The 15,168-nt window shown below is 35.5% G+C and overlaps 1 protein-coding gene across 3 annotated transcripts in view; it reads left to right on the top strand.

The window, feature by feature from the left end:
- SCN2A (sodium voltage-gated channel alpha subunit 2) overlaps positions 1–15,168 on the top strand; it is a 133,770-nt gene that overhangs the window by 46,220 nt on the left and 72,382 nt on the right. For 2 of the 3 annotated variants that reach the window (XM_028508401.2, XM_028508402.2), the window contains exons 4-11: positions 5,644–5,733; positions 6,454–6,582; positions 7,152–7,243; positions 8,122–8,394; positions 11,221–11,284; positions 12,793–12,934; positions 13,072–13,278; positions 14,571–14,858. In XM_028508401.2, the coding sequence (XP_028364202.1) occupies positions 5,644–5,733; positions 6,454–6,582; positions 7,152–7,243; positions 8,122–8,394; positions 11,221–11,284; positions 12,793–12,934; positions 13,072–13,278; positions 14,571–14,858 (1,285 nt within the window). Of the gene's footprint in view, positions 1–5,643; positions 5,734–6,453; positions 6,583–6,964; positions 7,057–7,151; positions 7,244–8,121; positions 8,395–11,220; positions 11,285–12,792; positions 12,935–13,071; positions 13,279–14,570; positions 14,859–15,168 lie in introns of all 3 variants that reach the window. The other variant, XM_036023365.1, reaches the window with a different exon arrangement.

Here is a 15,168-nt window from a genome sequence, read left to right as displayed (position 1 = left end):
ATCTAACTGGCATTTTACAAAGTTCACCCTGCTTCCTAGAGAATAGCATGAATGGAGGGAAGGTGTCAAGACAAAAGATTGGAGGTCTACTGCCCTTCTGAAGTCAAAAGATGCTGGTAGCTTGGACTGTGGTAGAAACAATGAAGATGGCTAAATGTCATCAGATTTAGATGTATTTTGCAGAAGAGCTGACAGGTTTCATGGAGCAATTGGATGTAGGATATGAGGGAATGTGCAGAAGTAAGGCTGAATCCAAGTGTTTAGTCTGGTCAAGAAAGAAAAATGAAGTTTCTGTTAACTGAGCTCAGGGTGACTTCCAGTGCATCAATAATGGTGAGTAAAATCTAGAGCTCTGATTTGAACATGCTATCTTTTAGATGCCTATTACACGTTCCGTGGAGAGGTGAGAAGTTAGATGAAAATGCAAGTTCAGGAATGGGTTGGACCGGAGGTATGACTTTGAGAGATGTCAGTGTACGGATGGTATTTAAAGTCATGAAAGAGACACTCAAATCACACAACTAATGCAAAACTGGCTGTCATTTACACGGGGGAGGAAAATGAAAAACAGCTTTTGCTATCAGGAAACCAGCATTCAAACGCCACCTCTGAGATTTATTTTTAGCTATTTGACCTTGGGCCAAGTCACTCCAACTGTTTTGAATCTCAGTTTCTCTGTCTATGCAATTTTAAGCATAATTTATACATCATTAATAAGAAAATGTATGAGAAGTACCTAGCACTTAGCAGATACTCAATAAATGGTAGCACTTAGCAGATACTCAATAAATGGTAGAGGTATGACAACTATTATTGGTAGCAGTAGCAGCCACTATTGCAAGAGTAGCAAAGGAAAACTCTCATATTGCTTAAGGAATTCTACAAATATTTCTGTACAAATCACTACTCTCTTAAGGCTTGACTTGGCAAACAAAATGTTTATATAGCACAAGAGTTCAGAGCTGTAAGAGGCCAAAACACTGTACAGTGAGTCTCATCTTTCTCATTTTATAGATGAGTTCATTGAGTTTCTAAGGCTTTATTGTATATCAATGGCAGAGCTAAAAACTTCAGACCAGGTCTTCTGATTATTAGCCTTTGCTTTTTCCACCCAACAGAAGAAAATCCATTTTTAAATCCTCAAGTATAATTTACTGGGGGTTTAAAAGTATAATGTCTATCTGAATTTAAAAGGTTTTCATTGATTCCAGTTTATTGTTTCATTACATACAGAGTGAGCTTTTTAGCACATCCCAGAATTGTACAGTATCTATGCAGAAATTTAAAACTTCATGGTTTTCCATGCAAAGAACTATATAGGGCTCTGGAAAAGTGTGAGAACAACTTATAATATCTATTTCCCCTGCTTTAAGTGCTCAAAATTTGCCACATATTATCACATAGTTAGAACATTGTTAATAATAGAATGAAACAACTCAAGAGTTAACAATATATATGTAACATTTAGTTAATATTTCTGCTGGCTCAGAAATAGGCACCAATGTATAGAAAGAGACCTATCTACACTGCTTTGAATTCTCCATTACTATGTTCAAAAAACTGCTAACATAAACCTCTTCTACCTTTAGTTTCTATGTTTTTTAAGTTAAAAATTGCCCTGAGCGCTAGCTGTTGTGGCTCAGTGGATTGGGTGCTGGCCTGCAAACTGAATGGTCGTTGGTCCTATTCCCAGTCAGGGCACACTCCTGGGTTGCAGACCAGGTCCCCAGTTGGGAGTGTGCAAGAGGCAACCAATCAATGTATCTCTCGCACAATGATGTTTCTCTCCTTCTTCCCTTCCCTTTCTTTAACAATAAATAAATAAAAATATATTTTTAACCCCCCCCCGAAACTTATGGATTATTATATATCATCACAAAGTCTCTGAACAGAAGTACAAATAATATCTTTCCCTTCCTTAAGAATGACAAAGAAATACTCTACATTTTATATTCAATTAATAAATGATTAATAATCATAAAAATAATTGTATCTTCTAAGAGAAGTAGTCATACTGTTATCTGCATTTATATAAGAAAACTGAACATTAAAGAATTAGAGTACTTGCTGAAGCCCACGTGCCTGGTAAGGGCTGCATCTGATCCACGCGCAGTTCATTGCTTTAAAGCTCACGCTGCTTCACCCTCCCTAGAATGATGCAGAGTTGGGCATGCCTGTACTTCCATTATCCAGATCCCACACCAAGGGCCATAGTGACCTTTTTCAGTATAAACTTGGTCTCTCCTCATTATGTACACACAGGAAATATTTTAGATCTGCCTTGATAAAATGACATAGAGGCAGATGAACATGATATGATATAGGAAAAAGGTTCTTTTTAATCTATGAATTTCTTTATATAAAATATTAATAAAATGTGTTAACCTTTTCATTTATACTAACCTGTCAGTTGGCAAATCTAAAATATTTCCTGTGTGACATAGCAACTGTTTAAGGGTGAACAGTGCAGACATTGTTTCTGCCCTTATTAAGTTAGCATTCTAGTAGAAATGATCAACATTAAAATTAGTCTTTGGAGGAATTGTATAAGATGCTACCAGATTATACAGCTTATATATCTAAATGTCAGGTGCTGTTGTGGGTAGCTTTCTACTAGAAATAGCTTCTAATCAGTATGCAGAATAGATTGAAGGGAACCAAAAATAGATTCAGAAAGACCCACTTAGAGGAAACTGCAATAATCTAGGTTAGACTTGATACGTACCTAGACCATGTGGTAATGTGGGAATGCAAAAAAGTTGACTGGATCCAGAGATAGCAGGTAGCATTGACAGTGTTTGGTGCTGAGCTGTATGTGAAAATTCAGGGAAAGATAGAAATTCAAGATTGTGCCTTGATTCCTGGCTAGACCATAGGACATTTTATAAGATACAGAGGTGTCAAAGGAGCAGTTTTGTTTTGGGGGGTGGTGGACAGAGAGGCTGAATGAAATAATTTTTAGTTCAGTTTTATAACTCAAAATTAAATAATTTTGAAGTGTCAGTGAGATCGACGCATGTGGATTTCATATGGACAGGCAGGTGCGTGGAGTCCAGAAGAGAGTTCTAGCCTGGAGAGAGACAGTTGAGATTGGTGGGTACTTGAATGGTACTTGAGGCCATGTTTGTTGATGAATTCTATTCTACTAGGATGAATACAGCAGCAGAGGAGGTGGGGATTGGTTGAGATAGTCTATGCCCTTCTTTTCAAAAAAGAATTACAACATTTTTAAAGATATGAAGAAATTGTTACCCATGAGGCATGAAGAAACCAAGGGATTGGGACCTTCTGAAGCAAAGGCAAAAGAACATTATGAATTGGAGAAGAATCATCTTTGTCAAATACTACTAAGCAAGCAAGTCAAATAAGAATTCAAAATTATCCTTTCATTTTTAGTAACACAACATGGAGAGTTTTGTCTTCAGAAAGAAAACCACTAGGCCGAGGAAGAGGTAAATAACTTTTTAAAAGAAGTTTGGCTATGGATGGAGAAAAGAGTTGGGACTGAAAGTAGTTAAGGAGGATTGTGGCGTACAAGAAGATATTCTCACTTTATCTCCCTAACATAGGAGAGACAAGCAAGTTTTTAAAATTTTACTTATTTATTTTTAGAGCGAGGCAAAGGGAGGGAGAAAGAGAGGAGGAGAAACATCAGTGTGTGGTTGCCTCTCATGCACCCTCTACTGGGGACCTAGCTCACAACCCTGGCATGTGCCATGACTGGGAATGGATCCCACAATCCTTTGGTTCTCAGACCAGCATTCAACCCACTGAGCCACACCACCCAGGGCTGAGACCTAAGCAAGTTTATGTTGATTGGAAGAGGCCAATAGAGTGGGAGATATAAAAGATAAGAGAAGAGAGAGGTTTCTGAAGTATTTCGGAAGAGTAGGATGTGTCCAGAATATGGATTCAGGGGTTGAAAACTTCTTCCATTGAAACAAAAAGGAAAAAGGATGGGTCCCAATACAGAGAGGTTTGTCAGTTTGAGGATGGGGAGTAGAGACATGTTATCTCTTATCTCAGAGACATATAAAATAAGGTCATCAGTTTGAAGTAGGAGGGAAGAAAGAAGAAGATTGGATGTCAGAGAAGCATGGAGAATATTTGAAATTATCTTTGCAGAGTAAGAAATGGAGCTAAGTGGAGAAATACAGGACTGTGTTGAGGGCCCTTGAGATTGGGAAGCATGCATTCACAATGGTGCCAGCTGGCCAAGGAGAGTGATTTTCTCCAGGAGGGCCTAGCAGAATAACAGATCTCCTCTGTGATCCTCTAGTTTCACTTATTAATGGCAAATCATCTTTAATTTTACCTACTTTTTGTTTGTTCTCAGCATTAAAGGAAAAATATATTTCTTCTTTGAAATGGTATTTTTCTGTATTCTCTAGGTCGTAGTGCCCTCACATGGCCAATCCAGATCATATGATTGTTTTCACACGCATGCCCTTTGAATTAGCTGAGGATTAAGCATGTGCCATTTAGTTTGTACTAGTAAAAATGAAAAATCAATCATTGCTCTAACTAAAGCCCATTGTAGTGCACAGGTACTTTCTTTCTAGTTTAATGCCACACTGGCTACGCACTGTCCTATTTCACCACACTTGAAATCATGTCGATATTTCGTTATGTGCAAGTAATGTGAAAATGTATAATAAAAGTAAAGAGTGAGAAGGGTTATGAATAGCTTCTATTTATTCTTAAAGATTTTTCTAATTGTGTCTAAATTTACATTGATAAAGGTTGTTCTTTTGCATAATTGCAACTGTATCCTTGTGCTTTCCATTCAATATAGAAGAAAGTCATTTCATTATCTGACTGCCAAACATTTTCTTAAGGAGATTTGTTGTTTTTCAGAAAAATGAAGGGAATTGACTATTCCACAAAAGCAAAGTGAGTTGGAGTGAAACAAACTAGACATTTGCTATGAGTAGTGTTCTCTATGATTTAGGAAGTCAGAAAAGCAGTTTACTTAGCATTTACTGTATATCAGACACATTAACTATATTGTAAAAAATATTTAACATTTTTTTATCCTCACAGAAATCCTGTAAAATAGTTATTTTTTCACTTTTATAGTGAAGTGAACCAAGGTTCAGGGAAATTAACAGATAATTTGGCCACAATTACAAATCCAAGAAATGTCAACACTAATACCAGCCATTTTTTCTTACTATTCAGAATTTTATGAGTAATTACAGTATATTCTATACTCCACTTAGAAAGGATCTTGTAAAAGACGTTTCACCAGGGTGACCCTTAGAATGGAAGTACAATGCATTTAATTATTCACTTGAATTCTGTTGAATTTTTCATGCTTTGCATACATGCTGAACTTGCAGTTGTGGTTGAGTGAGTTCTGTCATTAAAAAAATTAAACTGGTAAATTATTTACTAATGAACCCATTGCTTTATATTTAATCTTTGTAATGACTAAAATGCACAAAATTAGCCTCAAAACAGTTGATGACTTGGCTTGACATGACCTAGATGCGGGGTTGTTGAGTGGCAGAAATGGGAAAAAAAACCTCACTAGTAAAAGGATAAGGGCATAACAGCTCTAAACTTCATGGTGGCAAAGACATGGCAGTGCGTGAATGTGAGATTTTCCATTGAACTTTGTCTTCCTTGACGACACCCTACTTTATTCAATGTGCTCATTATGTGCACCATTCTTACCAACTGTGTGTTTATGACAATGAGTAATCCTCCGGACTGGACAAAGAATGTGGAGTAAGTAGAAATGTATCCTTCAATATTCTCGTCCCTTTTTATTTCAAATTGTGCATTTAACAGCTTGAGACTCCAGTTTCTTTAACAAATCATACTAGCTCCTCCAAACCAGACAAGTTAGACAATGGTTGAAGTTCATTTCAAGCACTAATTACCTCTAGGTCCAAGTTTGCAGTGGTGATTCATTTAGCAGCTCAAACTATCACACTGGTTTGCTGGCAAATGTTTGTAGCTCTCTATCTTTCTTATGGGTCTCACTGTCTTTTGAAGACCAGAGATTACTAATATCCAATGATAAAATTATACCTAGTTTGTATATTCCTTTTCTCATGGCTATTACTTTTCTGTTTTATTAGTAGATATTTCATGTGTCTTAATAATGCATATTTTATTGAACACCACTACATCATTAATTATTGGATTAATACCTATTTGCTTCAATCAGACCAAAAACCAGTGTATTTTAGATAGTATCTTCATATAGAAACATATTATTCAGGCCTTCAAATTGATGTAGCAAATACAGTACTCATCTAGTTACAGTCAAAGAGAATATCTTTCAAAATGTAATGTTTCTTTCTGTCATAAACCCTGCCTACACTCTACATTGTAGGGACCCACTTAGAAACCTCTATTTTTTGTTGTTTAAGTTCCTTTTAAGATATTTCCATGTAAATTACCGACTAAATCTTTAATATGGGCTTGACTATTTTTTCTCAGGTATACCTTTACAGGAATTTATACTTTCGAATCACTTATAAAAATACTTGCAAGGGGCTTTTGTTTAGAAGATTTCACATTTCTACGGGATCCATGGAATTGGTTGGATTTCACAGTCATTACTTTTGCGTAAGTATTTTAATACATCTTCCATCCTGGAAGAGTAAGTCATTGGTGGGAGCCTACACTGTTTTTCTCCTTGGTGGCTTCCCTTGACAGATCAAGCATTTTTCATAGTTATCCTATGAATTTAGACTATTTTTCCTCCAATTAAATGACCCACTTTGGAGAAGATAGGAACTATCATGGTAATTATATGGCTGTCATTTCAGTTAGCACTGTAAAATAACAGTTTTCCAAGTAACAGAGATGATGATTGATGACAATGCCATTTTCCTCTTAATTGGGAAATCTGGTGGCAACACTCATTAAGGTTGAAAAGGTCTTAATGTAAGACCAACATAGGCTTAGATTTCCCTAAATTCTGAATAACTCTGATTTAATTCTACAGGTATGTAACAGAATTTGTAAACCTAGGCAATGTTTCAGCTCTTCGAACTTTCAGAGTCTTGAGAGCTTTGAAAACTATTTCTGTAATTCCAGGTAAGAAGAAACTGGTATAAGGTGGTAGGCCCCTTATATCTCCAACTGTTTCTTGTGTTTTGTCATTGTGTTTGTGTGTGAACTCCCTATTGCAGATATGTGACAGAGTTTGTGGACCTGGGCAATGTCTCAGCGTTGAGAACATTCAGAGTTCTCCGAGCCCTGAAAACAATTTCAGTCATTCCAGGTGAGAGCTGGGTTAAACACCGAGGCTGAGTTGAGCTGCGCTGGTGCTACAATCGCAGCTTTTGTGCATAAGCCTTATTGCTTGTCACCTATGGCAAAGAACTATGTAAAAAAGCAAGAATCAGTACATCACATTTTGGATGGATTTGATTCATTGCTTTTACTAGTTGCTTTCTTTAAAACTGTTCTAAATCAGCCTTTGAGTTTAACGAGTTTTTGCATGAAGCATTTGCAGTAACAGGCTATCTGGTCTGCATCCTGTAACATCAAGCTTTCCACATAGAAGCTAAAGTATGAGACATTCAAACTGATGCAAATTTGACCATTTAGGTCAAAGACTGGTAATTTCCATACCTCCAGGTAAATGAAAGAGCAAAGGATAGCATGAGTATTGCATGGGGCTCAGTTTTCAGATGTCTTCCTTTTCTAACCTATACTCAAGCTTGCAGAATTTGGAGACATATAACCTTATAATTCAGTTGACTTGATGATTTATTACTACTCTATTCATGCAGACTTTTCTAAAATCACTAAGAGGTTAGGGAGTAAGACATCTGCAAATAAAAGCAAAATATTTACAAAAGGTTGATGTCTAAGCATGAATAAAAAAACCATTATTTTGTTTTAAGGAGTGTTTGGAAGTACACTTTAGTTCATTTCCATTTACAGTATTCTAATGAACATACAAGTTCTGCTTTCATTCATTTTCACCAGCTAGCAGGCTTTTCATGAAAATGTTATTCAATTGCAAACTTTACTCTAATATTCTTGGCATTCTGCATGACATCTTTATTTTCCAGGACAAGCTCATGATGTTTTTGTTGGTACAGTAGCTATTAAATGGTGTATTTAAATTTCTCCCTCTGATTTTATTTGTAGGCCTGAAGACCATCGTGGGGGCCCTGATTCAGTCGGTGAAGAAGCTCTCCGACGTCATGATCCTGACTGTGTTCTGTCTGAGTGTGTTCGCTCTGATCGGGCTGCAGCTGTTCATGGGCAACCTGCGGAACAAATGCTTGCAATGGCCTCCAGATAATTCTTCCTTTGAGATAAACATCACTTCCTTCTTCAATAACTCATTGGATGGGAATGGTACTGCTTTCAATAGGACAGTGAGCATGTTGAACTGGGATGACTATATTGAAGATGAAAGTAAGATACACTCTTTTATCCATTAAGTTGTTTAGTCCTTTAAATGTTAAAAAACCACGTATTGGAAATTGTTTCAATTTTTATGTGAACCAAATAACTTAGACCAATTTAAGATAAATCAGTACATGTGATGCAGAAACTAAATGATATCTTACTTGTTTCTCTTTATCGGTCAATCAAGATGATAAAAGTTATCATTTGAAAATGTGTTATCTTTTCCAAAATCCATGTTGAAAACGACACCATATTAAGCTGTATTCCTTTGGTACACACTGATCAGGAGTTTTCAATCATCTTAAATAAATCAGTAGTTTGAACTATTCAGAATTTTATGCTGAAATGTATTGTTAAGTAGACTGAGGAAAAATAACTTGGCCCTATTTGGTTGACTCAATATATGTATTGAGTCTATATCATGTATCTGGAAATAGAGAAACCATTCACCAAGATGAAACTGAATTTGTGTCCTCATCAGAATGTTCAGTAACCCCAATCCAGCTATTAGTGCATTGCTGATGGAAACTGTTAACTCAAAACCTACCTCTATAAAATATTCTTATTCCAATAGATTCTTTTGGTGTCAGTCATTGTTTTAGATTTGTTTATCAGTATAGTTCGATTTTATTTTTAGGGATGGGCATCAAAATAAATTTATGATGCCATATACTTTAGTATTTCTTACCAATGAAACCAACCGCTCCATCATTTGGATTTCCACATCCCACCCTCTCCATGTACAATGGAGATAGTCAACTATCTAGTTGAACTATCAACTTTCATTGATCCAATTGATACTCCACTTGGGATACATATTCTGAGGTATCCGTCATGGTTTTTAGAACCATATGAAATTTTATCCCTTCTCACATTGTATTAATATTTTAAGAGTTAGTATTCTTGTGAAGAATACTTGCAAAGATTTATATTGGGGAGATTAAGATTTGTTGGATAAATGAATAAACAAAACAAATGACTCCATTATTTATTAGGTTTTGAATTTATTAATATTATAATAACTGCACAATGATAATTTTTGTACATAAATATTTTCTCTATTTCTAATTGTTTCCTTCAGATGGATTTTTGTTAATAGAATATTGGGGAGTCAAAGGTATGACCAGGTTAAGGCTATGAAGTCAGTGTCAAATTGCTCTCCAGAGAGTTCAGACCACTCACTAATACTAACTTTTACCATATTTTAAAACCTTTTGGTAGAGGAAATGTGTATCCCCTTGTGTCTAATTAACACAGTAAAATTATAAAGATATGTTTATTAGTATCAGCAGCATGTTACTTATTTATATAATATGAAATATTTGTTGATATTTTTACCCATTATTCTATCAGGTGATAGTATATTTTAAGGAATTCATTTCATTTATTAAGTATATTAACACTTTTTTTGGCAAATATATCCTCCAGCTTGTTTTTCATCTCATCACTTGTTTTTGATGCCTGAGTGATTTTGACTTTTTTGGCAATAGCGTCATTAAGTTTTTAAATTTTTATCTATAGGTTAAGATAGAAAATAAATTTTATTTAGAGGGAATAAAAATATTCACCTAGATTCTGCATATAAAACATCCACATATATATTCTATATTTAAAGCCCATATCTATATTTAATGTATATATCTACATTATACATGCTTTAAATCATATTAATACACTTGTTTTTAAATCTTTAAAAATCTAGAATTATTTTTGATATACGTGTGAAGTAAGGATTAAAACTTTTTTACAAAATCATGGCCCAAATTTCCCTGCATAATACATTGGCATATTCCTTGAATATAGACTCTAAGTATTCCTAAAAACAATCATAATAATTTTTGTGAGATATGTGTGTGGTTTTTTTAAAGTGTGCATGTGTGTGTTTCTACATGAATATGTAGATACGTGTGCTCATGTATGTATATCTTGAGATCATCTTTGCAACATATTAAAGTTATATGTAAGGTATTCCATAAAAATAAGGACTAGATATAGTTAGAATATATATATCTCCAGAGAAACAAGTTTATTTTGTTCATTTGAAAGATAGTAATCAAACCAAAACCCAAAATAAAACAGTTATTTATAGCAACATAGAAAGAGCAAATACCTAAGCCCACTTCTTAAAGGAAATTAAGTTAAAATTGGTAGGAGAAAGATGTCTGAATCTATTTGAAATCCAGGCAAGCAGTATTTGTAAAGTAAAATTTTATTTTCATGAAAGCATTTAGAAGCAAGTAGGCTTACCTTTCTCTCACTTTTTTTTTGACAAGAAGACAGCTTCAATTTGGCACCTCTTTTTGAGGTATCTCAAGCAATTTGAGGTTCTATTTACAAAATGCTGATGTGAGAATGCTGTTATAATTATTCCTTCCAAAAATTTTAAAACCAATTTTCTAAATGTGTTTATTTAAAATGTTATAGTCAGCCCTGGTTGGTATGTCTCAGTGGATTGAATGCTGGCCTGTGAACCAAAGGGTTGTGGGTTAGATTCCCAGTCATGACACATGCCTGGGTTGCAGGTCAGGACCCCAGTTGGGGGTGCATGAGAGGCAACCACACATTGATGTTTCTCTCCCTTTCTTTCTCCCTCCTTTCCCCTTTCTCTATAAATAAATAAATAAATAAATAAATAAAATATTTTTAAAATAAAATATTATATCCTGATATATATATAATCATTCAATTGTTAAAACATTTTTATTTAGCCAGATATATTTATTATTTTAGTCATTCCTTTACAATTGAAAGTTACAAGCTTTATTGTCTAGATACAATGGCTAAAGTGAATGATGGGTTTTTTAATGATTCTATTTTTCATTCTTTAAATAGGTCACTTTTATTTTTTGGAAGGGCAAAATGATGCTCTGCTCTGTGGCAACAGCTCCGATGCAGGGTAAGTCATGTTTCATATTGAGTCCAGCCCACAGTGCTCCATCAGCTTCAATAACCTGCCACCTCCCACCCACCAACCCCTGCTCACTCTTCATTCAAAGCCCTTCATAAATTCCCCTTCATGCTGACTCTCAAAATAGCTGGGATAAGTGTGGATTCTCACTTCCTTCACACACTCATGTGCAGTAATTATTTTTCCATACTAGGTCACAGCTGATCTTCCAAATTAGTCACTGGGAGATAAAAAAGCAGAACATATATACAAAAAGCTTAAGTTAGTAGAGTTTATAAGCATGTACTTTTATAACCATGATGTTTTATCTACAGGGTGGAGCAAAGGTAGGTTTACAGTGGAGTACAGTGAGTACACAAAACTAAGTTTATTTTTGTATTATTTATTAATTATCATATTATTTTCCTTGTGAACAACTGTAAACCTACTTTTGCCCCACCCTGTATGCTAATGTGGTCTCCATGGTTGACAGTGTACAATATCTGAGGTAATGTCAGATGTATATCCTAGCATATTGTAGCAATAGACTGGAGAGTTTGCATAGGTTCAAATCCTAACTCCACCATATAATGTTACATCTCCTTGCCTTGTAGTTTCCTTATGTGATAAAGGGGTATAATAATAGAATGGCTGTAAGAACTAAATGGATTAGTGAATATACAGCTACTATAGCACTCAATAAGTACTTTTCGTTGTTCTTTCAATGGAAGATGAAAGTGTGGATATTAGTAACTAATACTTGAAGCAAAATTCTCAGTGGTTAAAGGCTTTGCATTTGGCTCAGATGTGAAAAATTGTACTGCCTTTATTTTCAGATCACAGTGATAAGTAAAACAGACTGCTTTTAATTCCTTGGCTGCACTATACTAAATGCTTTACGTACAATATCTTATTCAATGTTTGCATGTTTGTGAGACAGGTTCTGTTATTAGAACTTTCTCACATATTAGGTGCCTGAAGATCAGCAAGGTTAGGAAACTTGCCCCAGATTACACAGCCCAGAAATGTCAGGTACTATACTGAGTACAGGTCAGTTTCATCATCAAGGTCATGTGACCTCTTCACTGTGAAGAGTTACTTCCTCCTTTCAGGGTTCCTCCACTGATCTTTTTTTCACCTCTTTTCTCTACTCACACACACACCTCTTTCTACCTCTATATATCTTCAGTGAAAATTAATTTTTTCTATGTAGACTTATTTTTCTGTTCATGTCCACCAGTCCCTAAGGTTATTAAACATGATATGACTGCTTTTATACGGAGATGTGATAAATATAGTAATGTCAATTATGAGTCATAGAGGAATTCACAAATAGACAATATACTCTGTTATTATGTAAATCAGTCCACCTAGTGCTGGGTTAAATGCTGGGTAAGGTGAGAGAAATCTGCTTTCACTGGTATTGTATTAAACAGGAATTGGCATGTATAAACCAGAGAGACAGACAGCAGGCTTGCAGTTACTGACTTTCTCTTTCTGCTTTAACCTAATTTCAGCCAGTGTCCGGAAGGATACATCTGTGTGAAGGCTGGTAGAAACCCCAACTACGGCTACACAAGCTTTGACACTTTTAGTTGGGCCTTCCTGTCCTTATTTCGTCTCATGACACAAGACTTCTGGGAAAATCTTTATCAACTGGTGAGAACAGATAAAATTATCTTCTGGGAAGCATGAAATACTGAGATGAAGAGAACTGCTCTAAAATACTTTATTACTTAGAGTATTAGCTCGTAACGTACTATATAATGTAGTAAAATATCTCTTTCATTTTACAGACATTACGTGCTGCTGGAAAAACATACATGATATTTTTTGTGTTGGTCATTTTCTTGGGCTCATTCTACCTGATAAACTTGATCCTGGCTGTGGTGGCCATGGCCTATGAGGAACAGAACCAGGCCACCTTGGAAGAGGCAGAGCAGAAAGAGGCTGAATTCCAGCAGATGCTTGAACAGTTAAAAAAGCAACAAGAAGAAGCTCAGGTATAGTTAGCAAACATTGAGCTCTTTTGTGTTTATATCAATTCTTGGACCACACTGTTGAGGTCAGGGGCATTTAGGAAACAAAATCAGAAGTGGTTAAATTGACATTTGACATGTGTCATATGTGTTTGGTAAAAATGCTAGGAACCTATTCGGTTATTTGGAGATTCTCATTTTATTTTGATAATTACCATCAATATTAATAGCATCAAAACATGGAGATTTATGATCACTTTATTGACACTTGTTTCTCCCTGTGACTGTTCACTTACCCAAGCTCACAAAGTAGTTAGACCAACATGCCCTCAATCAGAGTATTCTCTTAGTCTGGGGAAGAGGAATTAAGTTATAGTTACTTTTTCATTAGTGTCACTAGAGGTGGGAAAGGTTAGAAAACTACAGTCAAACAGATTATTTTCTAGAGTCTGGAAAGAAAAATACCCCTTCAATGTTGATTTTCTATTTGAGGAGTATTTAAATGGGAGTTTGTGGATTGCAGAAGGAAAATACTGATGTGTGAACATAGTAAATCACTACACACTCTATTATATTTGCTTGACTTAATGGCATTAACTAATCCAATTGCCTGTTTTGGGTTTTTTCTTTGATCTTGATTACAGCTCTCTTTTAACACTGAGTATCCCAAATATGGAATCACGGCCAGATAAATAAAATATACTGGAGTTGCAACAACAAAATTGAATACTGCTTCTTTCCAGAAATTAGACTATTGTAATTCACAAATTTATTCAGATGCCATGATCTGGGATTTTCTTATGTATAATCTTCAATATGTTTTTGTTGTGCATTTCTTAGTGTAGTGATTTAAATCAAAGAGGAAAAAAGTTCATTAAAATTAAACAATACTTGACATTAAATTTGGTAATTTAGACTGGTACTAACAGTCATTGTCAAGTGAAAGTGTGGTCGATCAGGGTAAAATAGGAAACCTTTAATTCTTAAATTCTTTCCTCCTTAAGATACTGTTTAAATCAGAGAAAAGAATAATGTTATGACAGTTAAGTGCCTTCTTCATATTATTACATAACTAGGAAGCATAGTGTGAGGCCAGAACTTGAAGGTTTTGATCAGTTACATATATCTTCCACCAGTCTGTTAATTTTAATTCTTTAATTGGTATAATGGCAATGTATTGTTTTCCAAAATATGTACCAGAATGGAACATTGTTTTTCAAGATCATATTCATGATGCTAAAGGTAAATTAAGCAGCAACATGGACAGAGTTCCTGAAAGTTTCTATGCAGTCACCATTGACCTCACGCCCTTCTAGGCAGCAGCTGCAGCAGCCTCTGCTGAATCGAGAGACTTCAGTGGTGCTGGCGGGATAGGAGTCTTCTCAGAGAGTTCTTCAGTGGCATCAAAGTTGAGCTCCAAGAGTGAAAAAGAGCTGAAAAACAGAAGGAAGAAAAAGAAACAGAAAGAACAGTCTGGAGAAGGAGAGAAGGAAGACAGAGTCCGCAAATCTGAATCTGAAGACAGCATTAGAAGGAAGGGTTTCCGTTTTTCCTTAGAAGGAAGCAGGCTGACATATGAAAAGAGGTTTTCTTCTCCACACCAGGTAAAAATACTAGATAACATAAACTGCATTTTCACAACAAACAATTTTTAAAGGTATGCCAGAATTTGATAGAAATAAAACTGCCTTCCTCTTGTTGCGGAAAAGTCACTCACACACGGGGAAGATGATGAAGCACAAACTTTATTACCCCAGGCGGGGGGTCAGAGGGGAATTCTAAATTCTGAGCCGAAAAAGCTGGGTTAGGAGTCCTTTTTATATACCAGTTACACAGGCAGAAAGGGAGGGGGGATCAGCTGCTGAAAGCAAGCATTCAGAAGCAGGAGCAAGGTCAGTGGCCTTGAGATAACCA

Source organism: Phyllostomus discolor, chromosome 4 (assembly GCF_004126475.2).
Source record: "Phyllostomus discolor isolate MPI-MPIP mPhyDis1 chromosome 4, mPhyDis1.pri.v3, whole genome shotgun sequence".
In the NCBI taxonomy this organism is placed as follows: Eukaryota; Metazoa; Chordata; class Mammalia; order Chiroptera; family Phyllostomidae; genus Phyllostomus; species Phyllostomus discolor.
This window is presented reverse-complemented; position numbering and strand designations above follow the sequence as displayed.